The 15,468-nt window shown below is 41.9% G+C and overlaps 1 protein-coding gene across 1 annotated transcript in view; it reads left to right on the forward strand.

The window, feature by feature from the left end:
* LOC145407012 (uncharacterized) overlaps nt 1–15,468 on the forward strand; it is a 122,819-nt gene that overhangs the window by 41,946 nt on the left and 65,405 nt on the right. Inside the window, exons 5-8 of the mRNA XM_080278026.1 lie at nt 1,405–1,471; nt 2,720–2,803; nt 6,037–6,138; nt 12,476–12,586. Coding sequence (XP_080134152.1) covers nt 1,405–1,471; nt 2,720–2,803; nt 6,037–6,138; nt 12,476–12,586 — 364 coding nt within the window. The remainder of the gene's footprint in view (nt 1–1,404; nt 1,472–2,719; nt 2,804–6,036; nt 6,139–12,475; nt 12,587–15,468) is intronic.

A 15,468-nucleotide genomic window follows, 5' to 3' on the forward strand; every position in this document is an offset into this window, starting at 1 on the left:
GAGCTGAATAAAGTCACATGACAGTAGCAGATGTGATGTAAAAGAGATGTTCATCTCATTGGTAGGATAAAGCAAAAATAAATGTGTTTTTGCAGTGTCTTGTACAATATTTTCTTCAACTTATCAATGCCACAGACAGTTTTTACCATACCTGTACACTCACAGTCAGTGGTTCCTCTAATGTGTCTTGCATATCAGTGCCACAATTACTCAAGTAGGTGAGTTATACTTGCATACTGAAATTGCATGTATTGTCCAAGATCCTTGCTTCAGTCAAGGAAAGACTGTGTGTAGTGTTGATTAGTTAATATCTTGAAGAGGTAGTTGGAAGTTTTTTGACCAAGTAATGGCACTGGGAGTGTAGGCAGTACACCCTCATTGAAGTGTTGTGGACTACTGTAGCCTAGCCTAAGGTTCCTGCACCTTGCCAGGTTTAATGTAGGACTGGCTGATACCATCCATATCTGACCATAACTGTTTTACCCTACAGGAAACAGTCTTAGGATGTGTGAATATCATTCAACTCATCCCAGTTATATCCAGTTGTCATCATCTGGCTTCAAAGCAAATTCCAAATGAACTCAAATTCTCAGTTTTGCTTCTAAGTACAGTAGTGAACAGACAGTGATGTAGTCCATACCTCAACACATGTAGCTGGTATTGAGGGAGAACTTGAATGTGAGTGTGCATGTATCAATCTCTTACCTCTGCGGAGTTGCTCCCAGAGTGAGGAAAACTGTCCAGTGGTTGCAAGAATAAGATTTTAAGAGATTATTGTGCTGATGAGGTTGTAGAGATTATTCTCCTTCCTCTTCATTTGGAGAAGTTTCCTCATGGCTCTCTACAGTTCTCAAGCATTATCAAGAAGGAATTAGAAATTGTTATGGGGTTACATTTTTAGTGTAGCGATTTTGATTAGTCCAGGGTACAGGTACAGAGTATCTTAAGGATATTAAAACATCTGTCAGCATGTGCCATCAAGGATCTGCTAACTGGTGATCTAGTGAGTGCTGTCCAGATGCCTGATAGTAAAAATGTTTATTGTGGCAGCAGACATATCCTTTCCATTGATTGGGAGAATATGTATTCTAGTCTCTGGTACCTAGAGGGTAGGCTGCACTGCACATATTGATAAAGAATGTGATGTTATAATAAGAAATTGTAAGATATACACTGTGTTGCCAGATGCAGCATCAAAACTAATTAAATACTGTCTCTGTTTGTACCTCTTTGTTGCCAGATGCTCAGTCCCAGAATTCATCCATGGTGGCCATGACAAAAATGTCCCCAAGCATTTCATTCTCCTCTTATTTCCTTCTCATCCCTCCAGTCCAAGCCACTTTCCTTCATGCACTTTGACAGTTGAACTTTTACCCCAGCTCTAATCTCACAACTGCATTTCAGTGGGACAGAAGCAGGGAAGGAAGGAAAGGATGGTGAGGCAAAGGAGGAGAAGAAGAAACCAGATGAGGTTAGTAGTCAGTAAACTTTTCAGCCAAGTTCAGTAGAACCTCTCGAGTCCAGACTCTTTGGGGGGGGGGGGAGAAGGGTTGTTTTGATCAGCAGATTGTCCGAGCTGCCGTGATAATCTCCATTGCATACCAAACACATTTTCTACATACGGTATGTTCATTAATTATGTATATATATCGTTCATATCGTATTGTTTTTAAAGGCTCCAACATGCTAGCATGTGTCGGCCTTGGTCACCCAATGGCGGCTCTCCACCCTGCTTGATCTCTGGTAGCCTCCCTGTTCAGTTCCTTATCCCCGAGGTCACACTCTGTGATCTCATCCCAGGTCTTTTTCGGTCTGCAGAGGTATGTACAGGAGTATCATTTTTTAAGCACATCAGGTGCACTTTAAAAAAAGAAAAGAAAAGAAAAATCTGTACCTATAATGTCAGTAGTCAGGTTTTGGATGTGGTCTCTGACAGAAACATTCACTAGGGCCACATCTTCATTCCCTAATACAGAACTAATGGTCTCATTTCCAGACATGCATCTCTCTCACTTCTTGTACATATATGACAGTTAATTGTTACTGAAAGCAGAAGATGAATAATTAAACTACAGGCATTCTCAATTTAAAGCCTTGGATGTTTGTTGTTGGAATACCACTTTAGGTGAATCACTGCATGGTGTAAAAAAAAAAAAAAAAAAAAAAAAGTCTAGCTTCAGTGCAACTTATTCAGTAGCTGGTTAGTTCAGAAAGATCTTACCATTGAAAAATAAATGGAAGACAAATAATCCAAACTGGTGTTGTCATGGCAGTCACAGTTGTGTATGTCTGTGTGCATGTTCTGTGGGTCACAAAACTATCAGTGCACAATATGCTTGAAACATTTGGGACCACAGAATGAAGGTAGCTGAAATTTTAGTGTCCAACCTGCCACACGGTAGCCCTGATGTTGGGAGGTGTCATATATCACCAGCTAGCAATATCCTCTTGCAAACATTTAGCACATGTTATTTTTATATAAAAAGACATTGTTCATACACAGTGAGACATTGGCTGTGTATGCAGTTGTTTGAATGTTTTTGGTAGACATTGGACCTCCTTGTGCACTAATACTTTTGTGACCCATAGTACATAATAGTTCCATATTGCTCTTCATGAGATATAGGGGCATGAGGCCAGGTGACCAGAATCAGGTAATTAATCTGTAAATTATTACACAGTACATGTATCTATTCTTGTTTCTTATTCTTCTTTGCAGGCTCAACCAGACTCTCATAACTTTTTCCCGCGTTCTGCTTTGAAGTGCCACATGTGTGACATGGTGAAATTCCCCAACACAAAGGTGAGTTGGGCTTAATGGTTGTAACCATGCATCACTTGTGTCTGGGATGTGTGTGTGGTCAGAATGCTTCTGTAACCTTTTCAGTAAGAGGGAATAATGCCCCAGGAGGCTGCCTTATCATTGGGCGCATAATAACGGCAGTTACAGTGCCAAGTCATGCTTGAAGGGTGTTCCTGTAACTGTCCTGGCAAGGTGCCCTGTGGCCACTGCCACAGCTGCTGGTCACAGCTGGTGGGCTGTGGGCCCTAGGTCCCATGCCTGGACTTGGGACTGTGCGTGTGGGTGGGGCCTGTGGTCTATTTGTCCCCTTTATTTAATTTTACCAACTTGGCATACATTCAGAAAAAATAAATAAATAAATAATAATAATAATTTGCTGTCATCTGTTAATCTGAAAAGATTCGCCAGGTGCTCCTTTGTCATTATCATTTTCAGTTTTACATGTTTTGTGTGTAGCATGGGTCAGTGGGGTTCACCTTATAGCAATCATTCACCTTGCTGTCTTCGGTGCCAGCTTTCTGGTAGTACCTCTTGATGTGAGGTCAGCACTCACCACCTCATGCCATGTCTTCCTCTGTCCACCTCTCCATCAGTGGCCTGGCACCTATTGTTTCTACACACACTCACCCAACTCCCCCAGTCAGTTTTCTAGACATGTCCATCCCATAACGATCTCATTTCTTCTCCCTCTTTTATGTTTACTACTCCTAGCCATCAGCTCGGCTCTTTAGAGGATATCCTGTAGTGCTTCAGCTCTTTAGAGGATATCCTGTTGTGCTTCAGCTCTTTAGTGAATATCTTGTTGTGCTTCAGCTCTTTAGAGGATATCCTGTTGTGCTTCAGCTCTTTAGAGAATATCCTGTTGTGCTTGTATTGTTTATTAGTTTCATTTCATTTATAAAAGCTCCAACATGCCTGCATGCATTGGCCTGGGTCACCTAATGGTGACTCTATGCTGCTCGATCTCTGACAGCCTCCCTATTCAGTCCCCTTATCCCTGAGGTCATGCTCAATGACCTCATCCCAGGTCTTTTTCGGTCTACCTCTTGCAGCCATATCCCTACGTTCACATTTCTCACTTTCCACACCCAGTTGTCATGCCTTATCCATTCCACATGCTCAGACCATCACAGTCTATCCCTCCTCATCACAACATCAGTAAACTCAGATTCCATCTTTCCTCTCAACTCTTCAATCGTAAACCCAACCCCCCCAGGCCTCACATTCAAGGATGCACAACACATCGACCTGATCATTGTCATTTATGTATGTTTGAGCCTATGAATATCCTCTTCCTTTGCTGCCTTGGTCTCAGTACCATACAGCATTATACTTCTAATACATGCTGCATACAAAGATCTCTTAGCACAGTGGGACAGCCCCTTCGGTGTCAGGAAAGGCAACAGCTCCTCGAACTTCTTCCAACCACTCCTCACTTCAGCCCCACCTCCAACACATATCTCCTAAGTAGCAAAACTGTTGCACACATTCAAGAGACTCACCAGCAATATCAGTCCTTTCATGCCTGACAATCTCCACATGCTCTCCCTGACACACCACTGACACAAAATCAGCATTACATTGCAGTCTACCTATAATACCACCACATCTCTTAGACACCAGATGGAATTACTTCCCACACCCTTATGGCTTGTACTGTATATCCATTCTTTTACTCATGTTTCACTGCCATGCAGTACAACACTCCTAACACAGATGCCAGACACTCCCTTTAATGGACAACGAGAATACTGAAGATGTCAGGGTGGGTAACATCACACCTTTTAGTGACACTCTGCTCAGCACTGCCACCTGTACTGATAACATCACCAAGGTAGCAGAAATTGTCCACAACCTTCATTGATTCATCAATCATCATGGGTTGTCCAGTGTCCAGATGAGAATTATGAAACACTGTCAGTTGAAGTGATGAAGTATTTTTTGACAGTGAAAAATGATTGGGAGATTTTGGTGCTGTACTCATCTACTGTAATAGTTTGAAAAAGGAAAAACATTGCTTCTCTATATGTTGTGTAATACCATATGCAGAAGAAGGAAAATATTGCTAGGTGTAGTGTGTGAATAAGTAGGCTCACCATTTATGGCATGACTGACTAATCGCTAATTGCACAGCACTAAGCAGTGCTAGTCCTAAGGCATCTGATCCCCTAGGTAAATGTGATGGTGTGCCTGTGGCCCCTCCTCAGACTTTAATGTATTTTAGGCTTGGAAAATATGCAGACCTTTTGTGGCAGTTCAGTTATTGTTGCACCTAAAGAGTGTTGGATCTACAGAAATTTACTTGAATATTTTATATTTAGTGGAAATCTGTGTCCCCTAGTTGATGCCGCAATAGGCGGTCACTTAGTTCTCCTAGTGGTAGAACCGACATTGACCCTAAGTACTGTAGTTATATGAGCAAAATACTGTAGTATTATGAGCAGTATACCAGTACTCAAACCATCCCTTGGACGCAGACCTTTTGGGCCTTAAATGTTTGAAAGCCTTAACTCATTAGACCACCAGGCATCCATTTGGTTATATGGTTAACAACCAATATGGTAAATAGTTCTCAACCCTAAGAAGCTGTTTGGCTTGTCACTTAAAGCAGAATCACATGAAGGAAGCACTGCATCAAGTAACTGGATTTTGGATGCCCTTACCTCTCACTTTTGATATATATATATATATATATATATATATATACTGTATATATCTATCTATCTATCTATTGCCCGACGCCCTAATCCCGCAAAGGGTGGCCGCAGACAAAACGCCTCCAAGTCGCTCTGTCACCCACCATTTGACTACCCTCCCCCCAACTCACCCCCCCCCTCCCTCATATACCTCTCAACTCCATCCCTCCACCTCATCTTTGGTCTACCTCTCCCTCTCCCTCCTCCCACCTCACCCACATACACCCTCTTAGTCAGTCTTTCATTCTCCATTCTCTCCACTTTAAAGAAATTTATTGAGTTTTCTCTTGGATGAAGAAAGGCGTCTGATATTCAGCAAGAATATACAGTAATACTGAAGTGTGAAGTGTGTCCGTAATTATGACTGGGTTAATTCTGATTCTTATGTGTTCATGTTTTTGAGGTGAAACAAAAAACTTTTTCATGCTGTAAAAGTATTTTCTATCATCAGCAATTTTTAGTACAGATAGTTTGATAAGATAGCTCCATCTTTACTTTTTTCATGATGGTGACAGTAAATTTACTTCTTATACACAGGCATATTTGAGCCATCTAGGGGGCAAGAACCACGAACTTATCACGCAGACGTTCCATGCACGCTGTGCAGCTGCAATGAATGTTCTACTGTCAGAGGCCAAGGTAAGGTGTCAATAGTGCTTAGGTTTGCAATATGGAAAATATTACTCATGGACTGCACACTTATCTCCTGAATAAGTGAACCATCAGTGCATTCTGCCATCGTAATAATGCTGCTTTATCTGCCACAGAATACTGACCTCATGCATCTCACTCCTCCCCCCACCGTCAGAAAAATGTACAGTACTATTGTACTATTGCCCATCATCCCATGGCACACATGCGCATTACTCTCACAGTATGAAATACAACCTACAGGCATTCTACTCTGCTTTCATTATAACGCTGCCTGTCACAGAACAACACACTTACCTAAGGTGTCTAACTTCCACAACAGAGGCAGTTCGTTAACACTTTACCAGGCTGATGATATGCCGATGCACCATTTGTTAGCCAACCAAATCCGGGCCAATGCCACGCCTGCGCGTCATTTCTTCTGTTTCATTATTTTCTATCCCAGAGAGCTGATTTATCATATTAAAATATAGTAAATAAACACAAATCTTGGGTGTGTAATTTTATACATTGTATACTGTACTGTATATATTTTTTATGCCTATGTTGTTATTTTTTATTTTCACTTTTTTTTTTTTTTTTTTTTTTTGGTCAGATATCATCACAGAGACCTGAAAATTTTAAAGGAAGTGTGAAATTAGTTGTATTTTGTCACTGTATTATGAAATATTGAATAAATAATTTTTTTTATGTAAATGCACATTGTATTTTGAGGGAGACTGCTTGCCCCCCCTTTTTTTTTTTTTATTGCTCAGATTTTTATGAGATACCTTATTTCATGTGATAAATTCCTTATTTCATCTATTTTGATATCATAGTATGATTGACTCGATTGGATATGTTTATGTGAAGCTACAGAACGTGGTGAATGTTTTTGGTGTATCCGATAGAGCCAGGATTCCAGGGGCTTGAATGATGAGTGAATGGAAGCATGGCCCATTGGATTGGGCAAATTTGGGCTGTCTGGACATTGCTACTCCTCACCCTGCCCTGGGGTGGGAAAGGGGATCCAGATGATGATGATTATCACTCAAATTTTTATGATATACAGTACAGTACTGTACCTTATTTCATATATGATGCATACCTTTTTTTATATATTGTATTTTGATATCATATGAGGGGTTTAGTTGAATAACGATGAACGTGCCAAAAATCTAAAATTGAGATTTAGGTCGCAGCACACTTGTTTGCCATTTTTCTATCCTATGGAAACATGTTCACGGCACGTTTGTCTTTACAGCATGGTCGAAAGTCCTATACAGGAAGGTGGATTCTTGTCCCAACATGCTGCAGGTTAGTACATGTGGCTTGTGTCTCTCCCGAGGAAAGTTGTAGCGGGAGAAAGACGAACATGCCAGCAGGCACTCCTCCAGGCTGCTAATGAGTGGTGGGACTCATAATGATGTCACACAGCCAATCAGCGCTGTATTTTTTGGGTGTGTCGGCTGGTGGATATGGCCAGATCCTGCCCTTCCCAGTTCTGTTTACACTGAAAGCCACATAGATGTGCCTTTGGTTTAGTGCTGTACATTATTTTCACCTCAGATGTACAGTGATTTTACATCACAACAGGAGTGATTTAGATAGTGATGACCACCAGGAGGTCCCTGAGCGTACACAGAAGTGAAAATGTGATCCATCTTCTTGGAAACATGCAGTTGCCAATCAAAAACAAAATGCTGGGGAAGCATACACGAGTTATAGCACAAAAAAGGAAGTGCCAGCAGTGAAAATCAGTCCTCCTTGTAAGTGTGGTTGCTTCAACAACTTGGGCAATGGTAAGTGATCTATTTACAGCATTTTGGGCAATGAGTGATTATAACAGAATAGTTACATTGCCAGTCTTGTGAAAAGTGTTGCTATGAGCCGGCCTCGTGTCAAGGGCCATAAATTATGCAAGTCACTACAATTGGTTATAATGTTGAGTATGCCAGTGTAACTTATGATGTTTGCCAATCATCATTCCTCAGCATTCACGGTTTAGAGGAGCATAGAGTTTGTTCTGTTTTTGGGAAAGTGGCTGTAATTGGATCAGTGGAAACTGACAGTCAAGGCACTTGTCCTAATCTGAAACAAGTTAGGGATGAACGGAAGGCATTAAACTGATGATATACTAGACTACTGTTAATCCTCAACCCCCCCCCCCACAGCACCTAAATACGTTCAGCACTACCCTCTGTGGGTATGGGGGTTTTCAAGAATACTCCCTCAGTATCCCTGCTTGTCGTATGAAGCGACTAAAAGGGTTGGCTTAGGGTTAGTGCCCCTCCCCGGAAAACAGCTAACAAAAAAGACAAACAAGAAGCCTCGGACGAGGATTGACCAAAAGATGACGACCATGGACTGGACAAAGGACATGGTATGGATCGCAACGTGGAATGTAAGGGATGTGAATGATGAGGTGAAAGAGAGAGAGATTGTTCAGGTGCTTGAGGGTGCGAAAGTGGATGTATGTGGAGTAACTGAAACTAAATGGAGACGAGAGAGTGAGAGAGAATGGGAGTATGAATGGGGTATATGTGCAGGAGTAGGTGAGAATGAGAGGGCAAAAGAAGGAGTGTGTATTGTTGTGAGTAAAAGATGGAAGAAGAACATAGGAGAGTATGGATCAGTTGGTTCAAAGATTGTGGGGGTAAGATTGAAAGTTGGAATACAAATGTGGGCGATTGTGTGCGTGTATGTGCCAACGCAAGATCGTGTAAGCAGAGTGAGAGAAGAGTTCTGGACAAATGTGGAAGTGTGCATGGAAAAGTTTGGAAGGAATGAGAGAGTGTTTTTGATCGGTGATATGAATGGTAAAGTAGGGAATGTGAAGGTGGATGGAATAGTTGGTGAGTGGGGTGTGCCTGCTGAGATAGATGAGAATGGCAGTGCGTTAGTGGACATTTGTGCCGGGAGGGGGTTGGTGATAGCCAATACCCTCTTCAGGCATGAAATGATCCACAGGTATACATGGTGAGTGATGAAAAGGGTGGGTGGTGAACTGAATGAAAGGAGGGCAATGATTGATTATGTGTGTGTGGATGAAAGGGTGCGAAGATGTGTAATGGATGCAAGAGCTTATAGAGGTTGGGGAAGTGGACTTTCTGACAACTACTTGGTGGTGGTCAGAATCAAGATCCAAGTAAGATGGAGAAATAGAAGAAGGGACGCACTGGAGGAAGGAGTAGTTGCAAGGAGAGTGGAAAGGTTACAAGAGGATGAGAAAAAGACAGAATATAAGAGAGAAGTGGAGGAATGATTGAGTAGATATGAATTGGAGCAGATGGGGGACATGGAATGTGTGTGCAAGATATTCACAGAAGAAATACGTGCAGTATGTGATGTGGTGTGTGGGGTGAAGAGAAGACGGAAGGGGGTGCAAGAAACAGCATGGTGGAATGAGGAGGTGAGACAGGCTGTGGCACAAAGGAAGAAAGCATACAATGAATGGATGAGAAATAGGGGTGTGGAAGAAGTTGAGAGGTGGAAGAGAGAGTTATATGGAGAAAGGAAGAGAGAGGTGAAAAGATTAGTAAGAGAGAGTAAGAAGAGAGTGCATGAGGAATTTGGAAGGAATTGAGTGTAAAGTGGAGGGACTGTAAGAAAATGATCTGGAAAGAGGTGAAGAGAGTAAGACAGGGTGGCAGTGAAGTTAGTAGGGGAGTGAGAGATAAAAATGGTAGATTGCTAGTGGAGAAAGGAGAAAAAGTGAGCAGATGGAGAGAACATAGAGAATGGAAGTAATGCATGTATAAGTGGCTGGGGAATGGCTGGGAGAAGGAGGGAGGTGAGAAGACAGGAAGAAATCAGTAGGATGGAAGTTGTGGAAGCAATGAAGAAAGTCAAATTGGGGAAAGTCCCAGGAATTGATGAAGTGTGTGGTGAAATGCTGAAGCATGGGGGAGAGATAGTAGTAGAATGGATGTGGAAGATGTGCAGATTGGCCCAGGGGGGAAGGTAGAGTCCTGGAGGTTTGGAAGTCAGGTATAATTATTCCCTTGTACAAAGGAAAAGGGGAAAAAGAAGTGTGTGGTAATCATAGGGGCATTTGTCTTCTTAGTGTATTAGGTAAAGTGTATGGTAGGATACTTATTGACAGAGTTAAAGAAATAACAGAGGAATTAGGAAGGGAAGAGGTTGTGTAGATCAGGTATTCATTCTTAGATCTTTAGTGGAAAAGTTTCTAGAGAAAGGAAAGAAGTTGTATGCGGCCTTCATGGATTTGGAGAAAGCATATGGCAGGGTGGATAAACAAGGATTATGGAAAGTATTAAGACTATATGGAGTAGATGGGAAGTTGTTGACTGCTGTGAAGAGTATGTATGAGGGTGCTAAGGCTGCAGTGTGTGTGGATGGTGAACTGAGTGAATTTTTCTTTCTGAAGGTTGGGTTGAAACAGGGATGTGTCATGTCTCCATGGTTGTTCAATCTGTACGTGGATGGGGTAATAAAAGAGGTACAAGGTAGGGTAGTGGATGTTGGAGTGGCTCTGGTGAGAGAGGGTAGTGTTTGGAAACTCCCTGTACTGTTAGTTGCAGGTGATACTGTGTTGTTAAGTGAAGATGAAGAGGAGCTGCAGGGCTTGTTGGACGAGTTTGGGAGAGTGTGTAAGAAATGGAATCTAAAGGTGAATGTAGGGAAGAGTAAAGTGATGGTCTTTAAGAGAGGTGAAGTCAGTGAATGTACAGTGAGGTTGGATGGTGAGGAAATGGAAAATGAGAGTACATTTAAGTACTTGGGTAGTGTGATGAGTAAGGATGGAAGTTTGGAGGGTGAAGTGCTTGAAAGGGTACAACAAGGAAGAAAGGTTGCTGATTCCTTGAAAGCAGTGATAAGAAACAGGGAATTGAGCGTGGAAGTGAAAAGTTACTACATGACAGTATTGTGATACCAACTCTAATGTATGGAAGTGAAGCTTGGACGTTGTTGGAAGGACATAAGTCAAGAGTGAGAGCAGTGGAAATGAGTTATTTAAGAGGAGCCTGTGGAGTCACATGGAGAGACAGGCTGACAAATGAAGGAGCGTTGTGGTGTGGATGTGATAGGAAGCATTAGGAGGAACACACTGAGGTGGTTTGGCTATGTGGAGAGGATGGAGGGTGAGAGACTGACGAGGAGAGTGTATATGAGTGAGGTGGAAGGGGGGAGAGGGAGGGGGAGGCCGAGGATGAGATGGAAGGATGGATTGGAGAGGCATATGAGAGAGGGGGGTGTGAGTTGGGAGCAGGGCTGTGAAATGGCGGGGGACAGGGTGACGTGGAGGTGATTTGTTTGTGGCCACCCCTTATGGGATTAAGATGTCTGGCAATAGATAGATAGACTAGTGTACGTAGGTTGGTGATTGTCCTTTTCATTTTTGTGGTTATTTTCCTTTTTTTTTTTTTTTTTTTTTTCCATAGAGGTACCATGATATGGGGTTAATAGCTGAACAGCTTTATAACCTGATATATCATGTTTGTATTTTATTCTTATGTATCTTAAAATATTTTACCAGCCCTGTTTTTTGGGGACATAGAAATTGGGCTGCTGGTTAATAAGTTGAAACAAAAATTTTTGTGACTGTTTATCTTAAAAAATTGATTTGGCACGTTTGTCATTATTCGACTCAACGCCTCAGTTATGATGTAGAAAAAAACACAAATCTTTGGTAAGTAAGTAATGGTGTGTGTGTGTGTGTTTTTTTTAAATCAGATATCACAGAGACCTGATAATTTTATGGGAAGTGTAAGTTAGTTGTATCTTGTGATTGTATTATCAAATATTGAATAAGTAATTTCTTTTGAGAGTAAATGTGCATCGTACTGTACCTTTTTAGCACATTTCCATTTTTTTTTTTTTTTCCAGCACATGTTTCCCAGTTATTTATGGTCAAAATTGGATGAAATTTTCATGATATATGCATAATACGTTGTACTGTACATTACTACCACAACAAAAAAAGTAATATATATATATATATATATATATGTATGTATGTATGAAGAAAAGGGTGCTATATTATGTCAAAGCAAAACGGCGTATGCACATTTTGTGGAGTGCGTGAGTGGTAAATCCGTGGAGCCCCCAAAGGCAGCATAGCTTCATTTCATAGGCAACTCATCCCCGGCCTGGGAACGAGGTAGAACAGTTACGCATGGCTAGCCCTGTAAAGTGTTAACATAAATTCAGTGAAAGATCTTTGGAGTAGAGCTAGGAGCAACTGGCTGAAGAGACAGAATTTCTGCAGTCCATGAGTTTCAGAAGATTTTTTTATATAATAGTATAAGAATATGGTTAAGTAACTGACATTTACAGGAATGCAAACTGCTAATCAGCTCTTTTGTTGCCAATTCCATACCAGCTGGCATGTAAGAGACTGCCAAAGAAGGTGACTGGGTCTCGGCGATGCCACAGTTGTGAGTGTACAGTTGGAACCAGCCTTGAGAACCACTGCAAAACCACAGAGCACATGGTTAGTATACTGTGAGTCTTTTCTTATCATAATTTTTGTTGTTTTTGTCGTAACGACCTAGTCATTGCCTTAACCTGGCTTTTCAATGTAAAGTAGTAAGTTGATGAGGGTCAGGGGAAGAAAAAAAAAGTTCATTTTATTTAGTTTTGTTTAATGTCTCCAATGTACTTGCATGTGCTGGCATTGGTCACCCAGTGGTGGGTGTCCATGCTGCTTGATCTGTAGCAGCCTCTCTGTTCCATAGATAGAATGAATAAAAGATGGGGATGGACCACAGGTTGCACCTGCACAGCCCCAAGCCCTGACAGGGGAGTGCTGACTAAGCCCATCCCATGCTTCCTTCAAGTCTGCCATTGTTGCCAGAGTACCCAGTGAATTGGTTCATACATATGTTTTACCATCATTCAGGGTTTCAGATTTTCTAGCTTTATTTTACATGTAAAACCCTTATACACTCCCCTAGTTTTGAAGACCTGGTATCCCATTCCGTGCCGGAGCCTTTGTTGGATTTTTGGCCCCCAGTACCAAGGGTTTTGGAGGCTCCTTTTTTTTTTTTTTTTTTAATGCAAGGAAGAAGGAACCAAAGGCCAGGAGCCCACAAACCATTCCTTCCGAGAAAAAAAAATACAAAAGAGTCAGATTCAAGATCCGTTCATTTCCAGATGACTGGACACACTGCATTTGAAAGATAATAGGAAGGAGGAAATACAGACTGAGGGAGACAGTTCCAGACTTGACTTGTTGCATAAATGAAGGACTGGGAGTAATGGTTAACTCTTGCATTAGAGAGTAGGACAGAAAAGGGGTGAGAGTTTGTTGCTAGACGGGTGCTACACAACCGTTGTAAAGGTGGAGGGATGCATGCAGACAGTTCAGAGGAGCAGTGACCATTGAAGTAGCGATAAAAAAGAGATAAAGATGCAACAGTGCAATGAAGAGAGAGAGGTTGAAGGGAGCCAGTAAGAGGAGGAGAGTTAATGAGACGAAATGCCTTTGACTCCACTCTTTTAGGAAGAGCTGTACATGGGGAGCCTCCTCTCATGAGAGTTGTACTCTACACATGGGTGAATAAAACCCGTGTATAAAGTCATCCACTGTGCAGGGGTAAAGATGGTACGAAGTCGGCTTAACACACCCAGTCTCTTGGAAGCAGATTTTGCAAGAGATGTAACATGATCTCTCCAAGATAAGTCCTAAGAGAATGAAGCCCCAAGTTTGTTTAAGGATGATGCAGGATTGAGTTGGATATTATTAAACATTAGTGTATACTGTTGTGGAAGATTTTGTTGGGTTGATAGGTGTAAGAGCTGAGTCTTTAATGCACTGAAAACAACAAGATTACTTTTACCCGAGTCAGAGATACAAGCCAAGTCAGACATTAGGTGTGCCGTAGCCTCATCCCTTGTTGAAGTAACTGCTGAAGTTGACGTTGCAGGAATTGAATGGAAAGGTGAAGGGTGGAATCATCAGCGCATGAGTGGATAGGGTTAGATGTACAGCTTAGAAGGTCATTGATGAATAAAAGGAAGAGAGTTGGTGATAGGACAGAGCCCTGAAGAACACCACCATTGATAGATCTAGGAGCACAGTAGCTGTCTACAACAGCAGCTATAGAACGACCAGAAAGGAAGCTATAGATGAAGGTACAGATAGATGGATAGAAACCGTTGGAGGGCAGTTTAGAAATTAAAGATTTATGCCAGACTCAATCGAAAGTCTTTGAGATGTCAAGTGCAGCGGTAAAGCTTTTGCCAAAGTCCCAAAAGGAGGATGACCAAGAGTCTGAAAGATAGGTGAGAAGATCGCCGGTGGAGCATCCTTGATGGAACCCGTACTGATGATCAAAAAGAAGTTTGTGATAGGAAAGAGGCTTTAAAAGATTTTTGTTAAGAACAGACTCGAAAACTTTTGAGACACAGGATGTTAAAGCAGTTGGGCGATAGTTAGAGGGTTGGGAATGGTCACCCGTCTTTGGGACTGGCTGAATGAGAGCAAACATCCAGCAAGAAGGAGAAATACAAGTTGATAGACAAAGGCAAGAGAGCTAACCTAGGCAGGGTGTAAGCACAGAAGCACAGTTCTTGAGGACAACAGGAGAGCCCATCAGGCCCATTTGCCCTGTTAGTATTGAGGCCAGTGATGGCAGAAAATACATCAGCTGAAGAAGTTGATGTCAGCCATGAGGAAGTCAGAAGGGGGAAGTGATGGAGGAATAGCACTGGAATCTTTTTAGGTGGTATTGGAGGAGAAAGTCTGAGAGAAGAGATCTGCTTTATCAGTAGAAGAAATATCAACAGAGCCATCAGTGTAGAAAAGAAGAGGGAAGGATGATGAGTTAAAGTTGTTAGAAATGTTCTTGGCAAGGTGCCAAAAGGAACGGGAAGAATTTGAGTTGGAGAGTTCAGAGCATTTAGTATGGATGAAATTATTTTCAGCAGAGCGATGAACAAACAACACGATTCCTGGCAGAAACATAAAAGCATTGTGATTCAGGGGTGGGTTGGCTCTGGTAAATTTTATAGGCCTCCTCCTTGTTGTGGACAGAATTGGAGCAAGTGTGATTAAACTAGGGTTTTTTTTTTTCTTGCATTAGCCAAAGGATACGAGAAAGAAATGTATGCTTCTGTGCCCGAGAGAGTAACCTCCGTAATATGCAAGGCACACTCGGATGGCTCCCGGCCGTGGAAGTGATAATCATTCCAGGAACAATAAAAAAGTACTGCCTTAGGACCTCCCAATCAACAGCCCCGAAGTGCCACAACCGACATTTCTTTGGAGGGTCCACAGGCTGTACTGGAGCGATGGGACAGGTTAAGGTATGAGGTTGTGATCGGAGGAGCCCAACAGAGAAGAAAGATTAACAGTGTAAGCAGAAGGATTAG

This window comes from Coenobita brevimanus, chromosome 72, assembly GCF_032717465.1.
Source record: "Coenobita brevimanus isolate Jiangsu-jjx chromosome 72, ASM3271746v2, whole genome shotgun sequence".
Lineage (NCBI taxonomy): Eukaryota > Metazoa > Arthropoda > Malacostraca > Decapoda > Coenobitidae > Coenobita > Coenobita brevimanus.